Here is a 17,573-nt window from a genome sequence, read left to right as displayed (position 1 = left end):
GGGCACAGCAAACTGAAAATGCTACTGGCCCACCATGAAACGCGGGTAATACCTGTGAGCCTACAGGACGGGAATATGAAAATAAGCGTCATGCAAGTCCAACGATACCATCCAGTCTCCGGAAATGAGGGAAGACAAGACCTGAGCAAAGGCGATCATCTTAAATGTGTCCTTTCTCAGGTAGGCATTGAGAGGGCAAAGATTTAGAAAAAGACATGGCCCTTCACCCTTTTTCGGCACTGGAAGTATAAATACCAAACACGACAAACTTCTGGTGTTGGCACCCTCTCTATGGCTCCTTTGGCCAAAACAACCTGCAATTTCTATTGTAAAAGAGACAGGTTGTCCTCCATCAGCCGTACTGGGAATGGTGGCAAGGGTGGTAGGGCTTCCAAGGGACAGGCATAACCCCGGCAAACGTTCTCCAAAAACTCACTCGTCCGAGGTGATGTCCTGTCACCCTGGCAAGAGGTGGCAGAGTCTCCTGCCGACAGGGTTGTTGTGTGTCGTGCAGGACACAAAGAGGCTTAAGGTGTGGGAGCAGATGGAGTGGTGGACTAAGCCGCACGCTGCCTTTGCTATCCATGTGACCTTTGGAGTCGTCGGCTGCAACAGCTAACGGAGATGACTGCTGGACTGAGGAATTCTGCTGGTGACCCCTGCTTAAGTCACACAAAGGGCGAAACTGCACAGTCAACGGCGAGGAGCAGCAGACAATCCAAAGGAAGGAGCTGTGTCTCGCTGTCCTTGAAGCACTCCAGCGCCTAATCCACCTTGCTCCTGAAGAGTTAGGGCCCATCAAAGGGAATGTCCATAAGTGCAGCCTGGACATCCACTAATATGACACTGGAGCACATCCAAGCATGTCATTGGATGGCAACACTGGTCACAATAGCTCAGCCCAAGGAGTCTATAGTATCAAGACAGAAGCAGATATAAAGCTTTGTTGCATCATGGTTGTCCCCCATGGCCTGGAAAAGGATAGCATGCGCTTCCTCAGACACCATAGTAAAGACTTGGGTCACAGAGTCCCACAGTGCATGGGAGAACCTGCTTAACAGGCAGTATTCACAGAATGTTGGGCATGACTTGTAGCTCAGAAACCCCGGTACCCAAAAGTATTAAGGATTCCCTATCCGGTGGGGTGGAAGGGCATATGGATTCCCTATCCGGCAGGGTGGAAGGGCATATGGATTCCCTATCCGGCAGGGTGGAAGGGCAAACATTGGGGTCAAATTTGCTTGCAGAAGCCTGTGCCACCAGACTCTTAGAGGAAGGATGCGTGGTAATAAATACCAGATCCCATGGTGCCCTGCAGTGATGGCTGGTAATTTGGTGGCTGAAAGAGGGCACCAGTGCAATGTTTAGTCCAAGTACCCCAAAGGGTATCAGTCAAAGCCTCATTAAACGGTAGAAGAGGTTCTACGGAGGTCTACCCTGGTTGCAAGACCAGAGTCAAAAAGTTTATTTTGACCTCTTGTTGTGGGAAGTTGGATGTCAACAATGTCGGGGGCTCTATGGCCCACTATAGCAAACAATGCAGGTTCTGCATTGGCCAGGCCTGGGTGAAAAAACTAAAATGAGTCCAGGGAGGGGTCTAAACCACTTGTTTCCTGAAGCTCGTCATACAAACTATCATCGTGGCACACCACAGCGAGGTAATCACTGGCATTATAAGTGCCATTATTTGAAAACATCCCAAAAATGTAATTATTAAACTGTTCCCAGCTCTGCGGAACAATAACAGTATCAGAACAATTAGTGACAGGGTCAAGCACGTTGAGCTCGGGCGAGGTTGCCGCTGCGCCACCTTGGTGTCAGACAGAACAGTTGGGATACACGGTGTCCTTGATCACGCCCCTGCATGGGGCATGGAGCCTGGAACAACAGAGGCAGCACTGGTCTGGGAAATGACCTAGAGTACCCAACTTGCGCAGAGGGAGATCCTACCAGCTCGGTCTGTTGGGAGTCCGCTCGATCCAATGAGACCCTGAGTCGGTTGAGCAAACAGGTGCATCATCGTCTCCTAAACATTTGAGAAGGTGTAGCCCTGGAAACATGACTAGAGTGGGGCAGAACCTAGGACCAGATCGGCCGAATGACTTCGGGAGCGGGTTCTAGAGGCACGGTTTCCTCGCTCCCTTCCAAGAGACTTGTAGTGGCAGAACAGGGATAAACTTTGTTTGGACTTTTTTCTTTGTGTAATACTTACCTGAAAAAAAGGACCTGGACGACAAGTCCTCCAGAGTACCGGTTGTGGCACTGAGAACGTCCTTGTGAATTTGACTGATGAAGAATCGTTCGGTGTTGGCTGATGAAAAGTTTGCTTCCTGTTCCCAGATGGCTTTTGGATGTATTCGAGTGCACTAACCTCAGGTCGCGGAGTTGTGAGATGACCCCAAGCACCACAGATATTTGTCTGTGACATTCCCCAAAAGGCTTAAATCAGGGGTCTCCAAACCTTTTCTGTAATAAGAGCTACTTAGGATCAATGAAAATAATCCTGAGCTACTAATATGATGAATGTTGTAAAAGTGAGCACATCAGACATGATTACATTAATGGCCACCGTTTGAAAGATTACTAGCAATGTTCACCTCAGATCATCAGCATGGTTGAAAGCAGTAATGTATGACAACTTCGTTAGTCTGCAATGCCTCTTGGTGAGTAATACTTAACAGTCATAGCGGCAATGTCCCCGGCACAAAGGTAATATTAGTAATAAGTCTCTTCAGTGTCTCATAATTTATAACTGAAGTATCCGCTTTAAATATATTTTGAAAATTGACATTTTTCCCCAAACAGCAGCTGATGAGCTTCTCATCTTGAATTGTGGTGTGCAAATATTCATTTGGGGACTAGTCTATGGTAAGAAATCTGCAGTCAGAACCCACTATAAGAAAGGAGCTTTTTTAGGCAAATGCGCATACTGTGTTCGAGGAAAGTGTGGCCAGTCAGAATGAAGGTCGCCAGAGGCTGAAGCAGGCTGGCCTCTTGTCTCAGACTGTAAGCTGTGGTGGGCAGAAGCAAATTGTGAATGACACTACAATAGTAATGACTGAAGGGGACTAACAGAATACCCCACTATGTATATTTACGTATGCAAGATTCCGCACCTCCCCCCCCCCCCCCCAAAAAAAGAATACAAATAGCCCTTTCAACTTGAAAAGGTGAAAAGAAACAGCTCTTTAAAATTTCAAAATGAAATTGAGGAATATCTTCCTCAGTTAAAGACTTCTACAAACAAACAAACAAACAACAAACAAACAACACTTGTAAAGCGCGCTACATACCCTTGAGGGTCTCAAGGCGCTGGGGTGGGGGAGGGGGGGGGAGGTTCCGGATGCGAGGAACTGTGGCGAGTGCGAGGCTGGCCAAGCGGAGGCTGCGGGTGTAGAAGCTGAGTCGGTCGTTGAGGTATGCTGGTCCGGTGTTGTGGAGGGCCTTGTGTGCGTGGATGAGGAGCTTGAAGGTGATCCTCTTGTCGACGGGGAGGCAGTGCAGGTCTCAGGTGGGGGTGATGTGGCTGCGTCATGGGACGTCAAGGATCAGTCGGGGCGAGGTGTTCTGGATGCGTTGGAACCGTCTCAGGAGCTTGGTTGTTCCTGCGTAGAGGGCGTTCCCGTAGTCCAGTCTGCTGGTGACGAGGGCGTGGGTGACGGTCTTTCTCGTGTCGGAGGGAATCCATTTGAAGATTCTGCGGAGCATTCGGAGGGTGTTGAAGCAGGACGCGGAGATGGCGTTGACTTGCTTGGTCATGGAGAGGGCGGAGTCGAGGATGATCCCCCAGGTTGCGTGTGTGTTCGGTGGGTTCTGGGGGTGTTCCTAGCAAAGTGGGCCACCAGGAGTCATCCCAGGCTGAGGGGGTGGAGCCGAGGATGAGGACCTCCGTCTTGTCTGAGTTCAGTTTGCTCTCCTTCATCCATTCGGCGATGGCCTTCATTTCTCTGTGGAGATTGTCTTTGGCGGTCTTCGGTGAGGGATATGATCAGCTGGGTGTCGTCGGCATAAGATATGATGTTGAGGTTATGTCGTCGTCCGATGTGGGCGAGCGGTGCCATGTAGATATTGAACTATATAACAAAGGGAATTGCCTAAACTGATACAGCTAGTCAAACATGAATTCAACTCACAAAGGAAGAAATCTCATTTCCGCCCGAGATTTTGCTAATTAATAGCGATTTATTCATTCAATTTTTAGAAAAAGTTTTTCAATTTTTTTTACATGTTATATACAATGAGACACTACACCATTAAACTCAACACCATTATAACAATATAGATACTCATTCATACTGATCAAGCATATCACAGTCGTTCAAAAGTGCATACATCCATTCATAAAAGATCTAAAAATTCCCTCAATAACGGAAATGTCAGCGAGAGAAAATAAGAAAAAGAAAAGAAAAGGTTGCTCAATAAATCAATACATAAGGTATAATACACAAATGCTTATCAACCTAGAAAACAGTACACTTGAAATTGAATACCAAACAGATTATTTGATGAAAAATTTGTATGGCAATGTGTACAAAACTCAGGTGCAGTATTTTTCAACACTTGGGTTTTAAAGATAGAGCAACACTTAATACAAGGGCCTACGCGTTTCGAATCCCAGTCGGAGTTAAAGTGGGATTCTCCTCAGGGCCAATGGAATATCTGAAAAACAGAAAAATGATCTCTATGTAATAAAATTCTTAGGATGCCTATGTAAAGCTAAAGAGTGAACCACCACCATCCAAAGCAGCTTACCCAACTGGTCTACAAGGCGACTTGGAAGGCGTAGTGAGGCAGAAATCTCTGCAAAGAAGAGGATAATTACGTAAAGGAGATGAGTCATCACACCGGCAACAAAGCGTGTAATGGAAATAGGAAAATCGCTGTACCTGTCTATAAAAAACCGGAAATCAGCGAATGTGAACTAAATCTTTAGACAGGCGCAGGGGATGTCTTTTGGCTGGCGCGAGGAGGAGATCTCACTAAAAAAGTAACAATTTACTCATTACCGTCCAAATATGGCATGAGGAGGCATAGAATCACAAAAGATTGTCACAAAGTATCTTACCGCACTGAGTAATCAGCCTAGAAGTCCGTTAAGAGTGTACGGATCCAGGGAGATCAAAGGCAGAGGGTTGAACGTGTGGCTTGGTTGGAGGGATCCTACAAAACCAAGGTGGGTGTTACTTGTCTGCGCATAAAAAACTCTTTGACAAACTAAGGTGAAATAGCCAACTGGGCAATTATGATCACGTAGCATTCACAAGGAGCATATACTACTCTGCTTAAAGGCTATGTAGAAAACCGGGTGTCTGTCAAAATTGCGGGGCATACACAACGATCCTAAATTTATACTGAATCTAAGTTTGTAAAGCGTAAAAAAGTTAAATTAAATACCTGCACGGTGGCAGATGCTCGGCTCAATTGACGGACGTGAACTTAGAAGAATAAGCTGTCGTCAAGAAGGAATATTAATCCTAGGAGTAAGGGGACACAAGAATTTATAAAAGTGGGGAAAAATTAGGGAAAAAAGGGAAGGAATATGAACTTAGGGAGCGTGTAACGAGTCTTACCTGATGTAACTCGATCTCGCCCTAAAGACTGTCAGCCGACGTTCCGTGTGGGCGTCTGTACGGCACTAATCCCCTGCACATGCGCCGAAGGGCCGGTGTCAATATCCTGTGGTTACTTACAGAAATAGCAATGGATGCGGGTGGAACGCTAATCGCCCGCGCATGCGCTTAGACGGAGTGTGATTGAAAAATGTGTGGTTAAAAAACGTGTGGATAAAAAACGACCGAGAGTTTGCGAGCTAAATATTACAAAACGTGTCGGTCGAATCAGATTCTTGAAGCCTTCACGAACAAGAAGGGAAGGATAAATGCTGCTTTACAGTTTTCTGACAAATCATTTAGCCTTCACCAACAAGATGAGTGGGTGGAAACTCGCATTATACAGGACCAAGTTGTCTTTACAGTTTATAAATCTCTGACAATTCATTTAGACCTATAACGGCCGTGTTAAACTTGACAATGAGGAGCGCTTCCCTTTTGGAGAGTCTGGCATCCCAGTCTCCTCCTCGGGGATCGCGCTCCACCCTGGAGATGATAGTCCATTTTAGATCTTTGATTTGATGGTTCAATCTATTCCAATGATTGACCAGGGGTGCTGTCTCTACTCGATTCTTGAGTCTCGATTTGTGCTGGGAAATTCTTTGCCGAACCTCCTGGTTCGTTTTACCAATATACAGGAGTTCGCAAGGATAAAGGATACCATAGACAACATATCTCATAGCTCATACCAATTATGTGGTAAGAGCAGCAATTGCAAAGGAAGCCCCCACTTCTATTCGACAAATGATGGGTTTCAACCCCATCACAGGACACCACAAATGTGGGACCTGTCTATGTTGCGAGACGACCATAGAGGGTTCTTTATTTCAACATAAAGGTGTCTCGTGGAAACACGAGACATTCAGCAATTGTAATTCGAGATATGTTGTCTATGGTATCCTTTGTCCTTGCGGACTGCTGTATATTGGTAAAACGAACCAGGAGGTTCGGCAAAGAATTTCCCAGCACAAATCAAGACTCAAGAATCGAGTAGAGACAGCACCCCTGGTCAATCATTGGAATAGATTGAACCATCAAATCAAAGATCTAAAATGGACTATCATCTCCAGGGTGGAGCGCGATCCCCAAGGAGGAGACTGGGATGCCAGACTCTCCAAAAGGGAAGCGCTCCTCATTGTCAAGTTTAACACGGCCGTTATAGGTCTAAATGAATTGTCAGAGATTTATAAACTGTAAAGACAACTTGGTCCTGTATAATGCGAGTTTCCACCCACTCATCTTGTTGGTGAAGGCTAAATGATTTGTCAGAAAACTGTAAAGCAGCATTTATCCTTCCATTCTTGTTCGTGAAGGCTTCAAGAATCTGATTTGACCGACACGTTTTGTAATATTTAGCTCGCAAACTCTCGGTCGTTTTTTATCCACACGTTTTTTAACCACACATTTTTCAATCACACTCCGTCTAAGCGCATGCGCGGGCGATTAGCGTTCCACCCGCGACCATGGCTATTTCTGTAAGTAACCACAGGATATTGACACCGGCCCTTCGGCGCATGTGCAGGGGATTAGTGCCGAACAGACGCCCACACGGAACGTCGGCTGACAGTCTTTAGGGCGAGATCGAGTTACATCAGGTAAGACTCGTTACACGCTCCCTAAGTTCATATTCCTTCCCTTTTTTCCCTAATTTTTCCCCACTTTTATAAATTCTTGTGTCCCCTTACTCCTAGGATTAATATTCCTTCTTGACGACAGCTTATTCTTCTAAGTTCACGTCCGTCAATTGAGCCGAGCATCTGCCACCGTGCAGGTATTTAATTTAACTTTTTTACGCTTTACAAACTTAGATTCAGTATAAATTTAGGATCGTTGTGTATGCCCCGCAATTTTGACAGACACCCGGTTTTCTACATAGCCTTTAAGCAGAGTAGTATATGCTCCTTGTGAATGCTACGTGATCATAATTGCCCAGTTGGCTATTTCACCTTAGTTTGTCAAAGAGTTTTTTATGCGCAGACAAGTAACACCCACCTTGGTTTTGTAGGATCCCTCCAACCAAGCCACACGTTCAACCCTCTGCCTTTGATCTCCCTGGATCCGTACACTCTTAACGGACTTCTAGGCTGATTACTCAGTGCGGTAAGATACTTTGTGACAATCTTTTGTGATTCTATGCCTCCTCATGCCATATTTGGACGGTAATGAGTAAATTGTTACTTTTTTAGTGAGATCTCCTCCTCGCGCCAGCCAAAAGACATCCCCTGCGCGCCTGTCTAAAGATTTAGTTCACATTCGCTGATTTCCGGTTTTTTATAGACAGGTACAGCGATTTTCCTATTTCCATTACACGCTTTGTTGCCGGTGTGATGACTCATCTCCTTTACGTAATTATCCTCTTCTTTGCAGAGATTTCTGCCTCACTACGCCTTCCAAGTCGCCTTGTAGACCAGTTGGGTAAGCTGCTTTGGATGGTTGTGGTTCACTCTTTAGCTTTACATAGGCATCCTAAGAATTTTATTACATAGAGATCATTTTTATGTTTTTCAGATATTCCATTGGCCCTGAGGAGAATCCCACTTTAACTCCGACTGGGATTCGAAACGCGTAGGCCCTTGTATTAAGTGTTGCTCTATCTTTAAAACCCAAGTGTTGAAAAATACTGCACCTGAGTTTTGTACACATTGCCATACAAATTTTTCATCAAATAATCTGTTTGGTATTCAATTTCAAGTGTACTGTTTTCTAGGTTGATAAGCATTTGTGTATTATACCTTATGTATTGATTTATTGAGCAACCTTTTCTTTTCTTTTTCTTATTTTCTCTCGCTGACATTTCCGTTATTGAGGGAATTGTTAGATCTTGTATGAATGGATGTATGCACTTTTGAACGACTGTGATATGCTTGATCAGTATGAATGAGTATCTATATTGTTATAATGGTGTTGAGTTTAATGGTGTAGTGTCTCATTGTATATAACATGTAAAAAAAAATTGAAAAACTTTTTCTAAAAATTGAATGAATAAATCGCTATTAATTAGCAAAATCTCGGGCGGAAATGAGATTTCTTTCTTTGTGAGTTGAATTCATGTTTGACTAGCTGTATCAGTTTAGGCAATTCCCTTTGTTATATAGATACAAGTGCTCAGCCTAACTGATTAGAGCCAACTCTTCATTTCTAATACATGTAGATATTGAACAGCATCGGGCTGAGGGAGGATCCCTGTGGGACGCCGCAGATGATCTCGGTGGTCTTGGAGCGGAAGGGTGGGAGGCGGACGCTCTGGGTTCTGCCGGAGAGAAAGGATGTGGTCCATGCCAGGGCCTTCTCTTGGATTCCGGCGTCGTGGAGGCGTGCTGCTTGGATGCGGTGGCAGACCGTGTCAAAGGCTGCTGATAGGTCCAGAAGGATGAGGGCGGCTGTTTCTCCTTTGTCCATCAGGATCCTGATGACGTCGGTGGCGGCGATGAGGGCGGTCTCGGTGCTGTGGTTACTGCGGAAGCCGGACTGGGATGGGTCCAGGATGCTGTTGTCTTCGAGGTAGCGGGTCAGCTGTCTGTTGACAATCTTCTGTGACTTTCGCCGGGAAGGGGAGCAGGGAGATGGGCCGGATGTTCTTGAGGTCCTTGAGGTCTGCCTTGGGTTTCTTCAGTAGGGCGTTGATCTGGGCATGTTTCCAGCTCTCCGGGAAGGTAGCTGTCTCGAAGGAGGTGTTGATGGTTTTCCGGAGGTGGGGTGCGATGAGTGTGCCGGCTTTGTTGAAGACGTTATGGGGGCATGGGTCCGATGGGGATCCGGAGTGGATGGAGTTCATGGTCTTGATGGTGTCTTCATCGCTGACGTTGGACCAGGCCGTCAGGCGATTGGTGCGGGTGGAGGTCGCGTGGGTGGTGTCGGCGGTGGATGTGGGGGTGTCGGAGTTGAAGCTGTCGTGGATGTCGGTGATCATGCGGTGAAAGAAGGTGGACAGTGAATCGCACAGGTCTTGCAAAGGTGGGATGTCGTTGGTGTCGGACCTGGGGTTGGACAGTTCTTTCACGATGCTGAAGAGCTCTTTAGAGTTGTGTGCGTTGTTGTCTAGGCGGTCCTCTTTGCGGTCCTGATGAGTTGGTGGTGTCTTTGGGTGGCGTTTTTGTGGGCTGTGTGGTTGTCTGGAGTTCGGTCGTGAAGCCATCTCTTCTCCAGCTTCCGACAGGTGTTTTTGGAGGTCCGGAGGTCTTCGGTGAACCATGCAGCTTTCTTGTTGGTGTGATGGGTTGTGGAGGTCTTGAATGGGGCTAGGGTGTCGGCGCAGTCGTTGATCCATTTGTTGAGGTTGATGGCGGCGGCAGAGTCGTCTGGTGGACTAAGGGCGAGGGTGGTGGTCAGCTGGTCCTTGGTGACCTTGCCCCAGCGGCGGCGTGGCAACTGTTGGGTTCGGTGGTGTGTGGTGGGTTTCCTGAAGGTGAAGTGGACACATCTGTGGTCGGTCCAGTGGGGTTCGGTGGTGTGGTTGAAGGAGACGTGGGGACTTGCGGAGAAGATGGGGTCCAGTGTGTGTCCGGCGGCGTGGGTGTCGTCACGAGCTGTTTGAGTCCGAGGTTGGCAAGGTTGTCGATCAGGGCGGTGGTGTTGGCGTCGTCGTTGTTCTCGAGGTGGAAGTTCAGGTCCCCGAGGAGGATGTAGTCCGTGGAGCCGAGGGCGTGGGTGCTGACGAGGTCGGCGATGGTGTCGCTGAACTGTGGTTGTGGTCCGGGTGGTCTGTAGACGAGTGTTCCTCTGAGAGTGGTGTTGGGGTCGGTGTGAATCAGGAAGTGCATGTGTTCGGCGGTGGCGAGGGTGTCGTCGGTGTTGGTCGAGACTCTGAGGGTGTCCTTGTGGATGATGGTGATTCCCCCTCCCACTCCGTTGGTGCGGTCTCTGCGGGAGATCTTGTAGCCCTCAGGGATGGCAATGGCGATGTCTGGTGCCGAAGTGGCGTTCAGCCAGGTCTCAGTCAGGAAGGAGACGTCCTTGGTGGTTGAGTCTAGGAGGTCCGAGAGTTCGATGGCGTGCTTGTGAGCGGAGCGAGTGCAATTTAAATGTAGGTTTAGTCCAGAAATAAAAGGCTTCATTCATCAGCAATTCAGCAGGTAACTACTAGTGCCTCACAGATTGCCTAGTTTCTGTACCATAAATATTCTAGGTGATAATCATAACTCCTAGGACCGCAGCTCTACAGCAGACCAGGATAATCATCGGGTTTTCGAGAGGAATGAGTGGATGAAGTCTACAACATCACAAGCTCACTCAGATTGGCAATCTTTAGCACAGGCAAGCATTTCTGATGAACTGGAAGAATAATTTTCTTAAGACCATCAAAAAGGTAAATTTCTGAAAAGACAGAATACCACGCTAGTTATGACAAGCAAACAAATTAATGATCACTTTGACTTGTGCCACTGAAGTGAAAGGGCTTGGGACAGATAAGACAAACAAGCGGTTTCCTGTGAAGATAGATAATACAATAGCCTGGTGAGGGTAAAGAATAAAATATGGTTAGCAAGTCTGTTTATACTCTTCATAATATCCTCATAAAATGACACCTATGATGGAGAGCAGATCAAAGTAATGTTATATTGCTATTGTGAAAGACATTGTTTTTAAAACAATCTGCAGTTTAAATGTAAAGATAAGCGAAAGCAAAAGTATGCGTTTCATATGCCATTGTCACTCTTACCGGATTAACTGCAGAGTCTGGGTTAATTTGCAGAGTATAAATATCATCTCGTGAGTACTGGAAAAGTCCGTAATAGGGATTCAACATTTCATGGGACAGAAGGTAAAGCCATTCTCTGGAAATTAGAACAGAGAAGTTTTCATGTGGTCAAACAACCAACACTGACAGAGTAAGCATTCCAATTAGCTCATATTATTTTAACAGCCAATTACACATCTTCTCTTCAAATTTAGAGAGTTTGGTAAATTCAAGGCTCTGTAATCCCCATTCAATTCTAAAGACACTACAACTGTATATTCACCCATCTGGTTATATTTACATCCTTGGCATTAAAGCATAATTTTGGTCTAAATGCCATCTCTACATTTATTTGTAAATTATATGATACTATTCTATGTCATTTTTACGGTAAATATTTGGGGAATGGGGGACTAATATTTCAATAAAAACTCCATGCCATGTGAATAAACCCATACCAGAAGACAAAGTGAAATATTGTAAGTTAGTGACAATTCATAAAAAATATTTGGTACCATCATTACTTTACAAGTTTCTGCGTGGGGTTAATGTAGCTTACCGTGCTACACCACCATAATCTAAACCCTCTTCTCCACGAAACTTTATCATTAATCGTTTCCAAAGGTCTTTCGGCCTCATTTTCATGACTTGTCTGTAAGATTCCTGCAATGAGTAAAGTATATTAACAAATAATACCATGAATATCTAAACAGAGCATTCCACCGAAAACCAGTATTATGCACTCCAATGTGCTGCCCAAAAAACATCCAGCATATACACCAATATCCTTCAAACTTGAAAGCAAATGAGAATCCAAATTTCAATGTAAGTGAGAACTCATGCTAATGTAATGCTTTTGGTAGTACAGTGTAGGAAGCTGGCTCTCTATATACTATACCAAAGTAAGGTATAGTGTGCACAGAGTCCAGTGGAACCCCAAAGGTAGGCAGAGGTAAAAGTAGATAATACGTTACTCTATATTTGTGGTAGGGTGGGCGAGCAGTAAGGCTTTATCAAAGGGTAGTTCTAAGCATTTATTGTACACACTCAGGCAAGTAAAGCAGTTTTTATATATTTGCAGTTTTCTTAGAGTTCCATTCAAACCAACTCCACACTTAGAACAATTTTCAAGAAAAGCAGTCAATGTAATCCTATGTAAGGAAATAGAGTTATCGATTTACAGCTAAGTAATTTGGTTGTGGGAGTTGGGTTTCTTTTAAAACCTTTATTTTTGGAATTTTTAAGCGACAATACATCAAAAAGGGTGCATTCATGTGTACACATTAGTTCAAAAACTACAACGCATGTACAAAAGCAGGGAACTTGAACATACATAGTCAGAGCTGAACATTATTGTGCAATAATTAGTTGGGTTCACACTGTATTTAGTAGGGGTTCACTCAGCATCCCGAGTTGCCTGCAATACCAGCACACTGCCACAAAGAGAGGTCACTACAGTACATTATTCAATAAGGAGACTTTCCAAGGATACAGACCAGATCTCGAATAACGTGAGGGCAATCTAACTACTGTATGTTTACACTCTTAGTTCTACCCTCCAAAATTAACCTTCATACACCATTAATTCCAGCTCTCCCAGCCCCTGTTCCTGGTATTGTGTGTTCGCGTATGTGTCTAAAGAAAAACCTCATATAAAGGACTGCCATGCGATCGCCTATGAGGCCTCCTCCTCCCCAGCAGTGCCGCAGTCATTCAATAGGTAACACGTCAATGGGGCCCAGATATCTGTTGGTCGTGAAGCAATCGGCAATAGCTCAGAGTATGTATTTATCTGTTCTTGGCAATAGGTAAGGTCGTGCAGCCAATCCTTAAATTTCGGGGCCCTGCCCCATCTACATGCAACTCTCCTTTTAGCCACTAATAAAGCTATTGCAGTGAATTTGCGGTGTGCTGCCTGTATGGGCTCCACATAGCCCAATAACGCCAGAGTAGGGGAGGGGGCCATCTTTGTATTGATCATTGTGGACAGTGCTGCAAACACCTGGTTCCAGTATACCCGTACCGCATCACATGCCCATGCCAGATGTAAAAAATCAGCCCCTGGGGCACGACATCTGTCACAATTATCAGTGGTACGAAGTTGAAATCTGTACAGTCGGGCTGGAGTGTAATACAGTCTATGAATAAATGTATAATGTATAATCCTGAATCTACTGCTACAAGAAATACGCTCTGTCTGCTGAAGACAAAATTCCCATTGCCTGTCTGTAATCGGCACCTCAAGTTCCTGATCCCATTTCGTTCTAGCTGCTAATGGCGGGGCGTCTATTCGCGTGTGGACCGATTTGTATATTGTCGACACTAGTTTGGTAGGCGTATCATCTTGGAGTATGTGCTGCAAGGGTGCAAAAATTTGAGGCTCATGAGGGAAATCAGGCCTAAGTGCCTTCAGTCCCTGGCGTAGCCGAATATACATGAACACGTCAAGTGGGGATGGTTGTATGACTTCATATAAATGCTCCATAGATCGGAATGTTCCATTATGATACAGGTCTCCCCATGTCTTAACATGGATTCTGTGGAGCAGCATGCGAAAGCCCGTTTCCTCTAGTAGAGGAATATTTGGATGATACACAAGAGGCAATAGCGGCACGTAGAGCATGTCAGCTTCCAACTTAGTAGCAAGCCGGGACCACAGAATTGGGTGTCTTGTCTCTGCCTTGGACTAAGGCGTACAGTGCGCCCTCTATAGGGATTGGGTGCGCCAACCAGTGCTCCGCCGCCAGCTGGGGCATGTAACTCGGCTGATGCACCCAGAAGAAGGCATAGTGAGCCTGAGCAGCTTGATAATACAGTTCAAAGTTGGGAACACCAAACCCGCCCTGATTGTATGGCCTAGTAAGAATGTCCCATTTGAGCCGAGGCGATTTTCCGCCCCACACCAATCTGACGAGTTCTGTGCGGAGTCGTTGAAAAAAATATCTGCCGGGGTAGACGGGAATATTTAAAAGCAGATACAGTAACTGTGGGAGTATTACCATCTTAATCAAAGACACCCTACCCGCCATGGCAAGAGGCAGGGTGATCCATTTCGTAATGTTATCTTCTATGCGAGTCATCGTCGTGCCATAATTGGCCCTTAATAATTCATCTCGATCTTTTTCTATGTATATACCCAAGTATTTGAAGTCACCCTCACACCAAGCAATGGGGTAATCCATCTCAAATTGTTTAGTGGATGCAGTAAGTGGGAATATACAAGACTTACCCCAATTGATATGAACTCCCGATAATCTACCAAAACGAATAAACTCCCTTAGAATTGGGTTCAAGTTTTCGCTGGGATCCCGAATGTATGGAGTAATATCATCTGCGTACAGAGATATCAGAATCTGTCTTTGGAAACATCTCAGAGCTTTCTCTTGATGGTGCTGCCTCAACGTTGCCGCAAGTTGCTCCGTGGCGATAGCAAAAAGGAGCGGCGACAGGGGGCACCCCTGCCTAGTGCCTCTAGTGATGGAAAAAGCCAAAGAAAGTCTGCCATTAATAAGCACTCTGGTCACCGGAGCCTCATATAGTAGTTTAATCCATGAAATAAATATTGCCGGGAATCCCATACGCTCCAGTATCCGGAACACATAGTCCCACTCTAGTGAGTCAAAGGCCTTCGTGGCGTCAAGGAAAACTGCAGCCATTGGTAGGTCTTCGTGTACCGAATTTAGGACCGAGAAGAAAGTACGTAAGTTATGTGACGTCGCTCTGCCAGGAACAAAGCCTGACTGATCAGGTAGTATCAGGGTAGGAAGCAGGAGACTGATACGAGTAGCAATAAGCTCGGCGAGTATTTTCACGTCGCAGTTAAGCAATGAAAGGGGCCGGTAGGAGTCGCAGCTATTCGCTGGTTTCCCTGGTTTCAAAAGCGATGTGATAAGTGCTGTACGCATAGAGGAGGGTAAGTGGCCCACCTCGAGCGCATCTTCATAGACCTCCCGTAGCACCGGTGCCATAAAGTCAATGTACGTTTTATAAAATTCCATTGGAATCCCGTCCAGTCCCGTAGCTTTACCCGACTGCATACTCATAATTGCATCCCGCACCTCATCTAATTCGAAAGGGGCACTAAAAAATGCCCTCTGTGCATCGCTCAGCCAACCCAAGGACACGTCATCAAGATACTCTTGTAATTGGAGGGCATCTGTTCTAGTGCACGTGTAGAGTGCGCTGTAATGTGTCACAAATGCATTAAGAATTTGCGCAGTATCTCTAATCACCTCTCCCTCTGTGTTTTCCAATTCCAGGATAACATTAGGGGGAGGAGTCAATCTAATCGTCGCAGCTAGAGCCTTCCCTGGTCTCTCGCCTTCGCCATATCGGCGAGCTAGCCAATGTTTGCCCCTAAATTTAACCTCCCTAGCTGCTTCGTCAGTGTATTCAGTCAGTTTCTCGCGTATACTTGAGAGGGTGGCATTGTCAGGACATGTAGCCAACGATGCCTCAAGGTTTGTAAGCTCCACTTCTAGGGACGTCAATCGCGCCTTTATACTTTTCAAAACTCCTGATCCTTTAGCAATGCAAACCCCCCTCAAAGTCACCTTAAATGCATCCCAGATAGTTTCCACGTCATTCACCGAGTCTTTATTTCGCTTAAACAAATCTAAGCATTCCTCTCGTAATTCTTCCTGGAACACAGTGTCTAGTAACATTGTGGGTTGCAGTCGCCAGGCAGTTTTCGGGGGACCTAAGTCCGCCAATCTCAAAGTAATTTGTACCGGTGAGTGATCAGAGTACGTCCTGGGGAGATGCTGTGCTGTAACGAGTGCAGTTAAGAACTGAGGTGAAATAAATATGTAATCTAGCCTTGCCCATGAGCGTGCTTGTGCTGTAAAGTGAATACCCTCCAATGAGTCCTTGTGTAGATGCCTCCAGATGTCTATGAAATTATGATCTGTGATTGCCGCATGTAGTGTTGCCCTTGCCTTAGTGTAGTGGTTAGGGGACGGGTGGGACCTGCCCATAGTCTGATCCAGTGTAGTATTGAAATCTCCCCCCCCAGAGGAGATGCTGTGGGCCCGTCCCTACAATAGCAGTTCACAAATCCGTGAAGAACTGAGGGTCATCGGTGTTTGGGCCATAGCAACATACCAAAGTGACCGCAACATATCCCATTCTGCCCCACATCATACAGTATCTTCCCTGTGCATCCACTTTGGTGCCTGTCATAATGAAGGGTGTTCCCCTCTTGACTAATATAGCTGTTTCTCTAGCATACGTCGAGAAGGAGGAGAAAACAGTGTGAGCCGCCCATTTGCTTGCAAATGTGTGGGTAGCCTGTGTTCTAAAATGAGTTTCTTGGAGAAAGGCTATATGCACTGAGTGTCGGTCCAGGTATCATAGAATGTGACGCCGCTTCCTCGGGTCTCCCAAGCCCCTCACGTTCCATGTCAATACATTTAAATTAGTATCCCCCATGGGCAGGCAGTGCACTTGGTATCGTATAGTATGTCAGGCACGCCAGTAAGAGCCGATGTCTACGACTAGTGACTCCCAGGTCATGTACCGTCACAGTGTGCCAATAATCATATAAACTGGGCCCTACCACAATATACATGCTAATGCAATGTTGTGAACAAAAGCTTGTGTGTACAAAATGCACTGCGAGAGCATTCTCCCGCTTTCCGTCGTCTTGAAAACTCAGTAGATCTATATGCAACATCTCTTTGATAGTCCTTGCGCCCAAACGTAGGCCAAAACTGTCAACTACCCAATCCTTCCCCTCCCCCAACTGGAACCCCTCTAATGTGTCATGAGCAAAGACACTCATTACACGTCTAATCGTCATCACAGTAAATCTTACACAAAACATTTCAAGGTCCTGAGTCTCATCATTCCCCCATTGGGGTCTTTCTGGGTCTGCCCTACTCCTACGCTCAGCCCAGGTCACTACAACTGACGAGCCCCAGACATACATCATCTTCACTTCTCCTGCATCTAGGATACAATGCCCGTGCATCAGCCGGCTATATCTATGCATTTGCAATAGAAAAACATCAGAACCCATTTTTGTAGCATATGACGTAAATGAGTTCTCGAATGCCCTTACCCCTCCCACCTCCCACTGAAGCATCCTCAACTTGCCAGAATCCCTTCCCCACCCACCACCCCAGTCATTAAGTAAACAACCCAACATCCATAATGGAAAAAACATGACCATCGGGGTATGCCCTTCCGGGGTCATCGGAGGAACGCACATATCCACCACCTACACCTCATCCTTCACCCTGCACGGCCGCTAGCGGGTACAGTCTAAAGGAAGGGGGGGTGGTGCC

General features: G+C 46.0%; 1 protein-coding gene across 2 annotated transcripts in view; it reads right to left on the bottom strand.

The window, feature by feature from the left end:
• SMURF2 (SMAD specific E3 ubiquitin protein ligase 2) overlaps positions 1–17,573 on the bottom strand; it is a 1,185,768-nt gene that overhangs the window by 240,937 nt on the left and 927,258 nt on the right. For both annotated transcript variants that reach the window (XM_078654335.1, XM_078654336.1), the window contains 2 exons: positions 11,846–11,949; positions 11,269–11,383 (listed from right to left, as the gene is read on the bottom strand). In XM_078654335.1, coding sequence (XP_078510461.1) covers positions 11,269–11,383; positions 11,846–11,949 — 219 coding nt within the window. The remainder of the gene's footprint in view (positions 1–11,268; positions 11,384–11,845; positions 11,950–17,573) is intronic.

This window comes from Lissotriton helveticus, chromosome 7, assembly GCF_964261635.1.
Source record: "Lissotriton helveticus chromosome 7, aLisHel1.1, whole genome shotgun sequence".
Lineage (NCBI taxonomy): Eukaryota > Metazoa > Chordata > Amphibia > Caudata > Salamandridae > Lissotriton > Lissotriton helveticus.
This window is presented reverse-complemented; position numbering and strand designations above follow the sequence as displayed.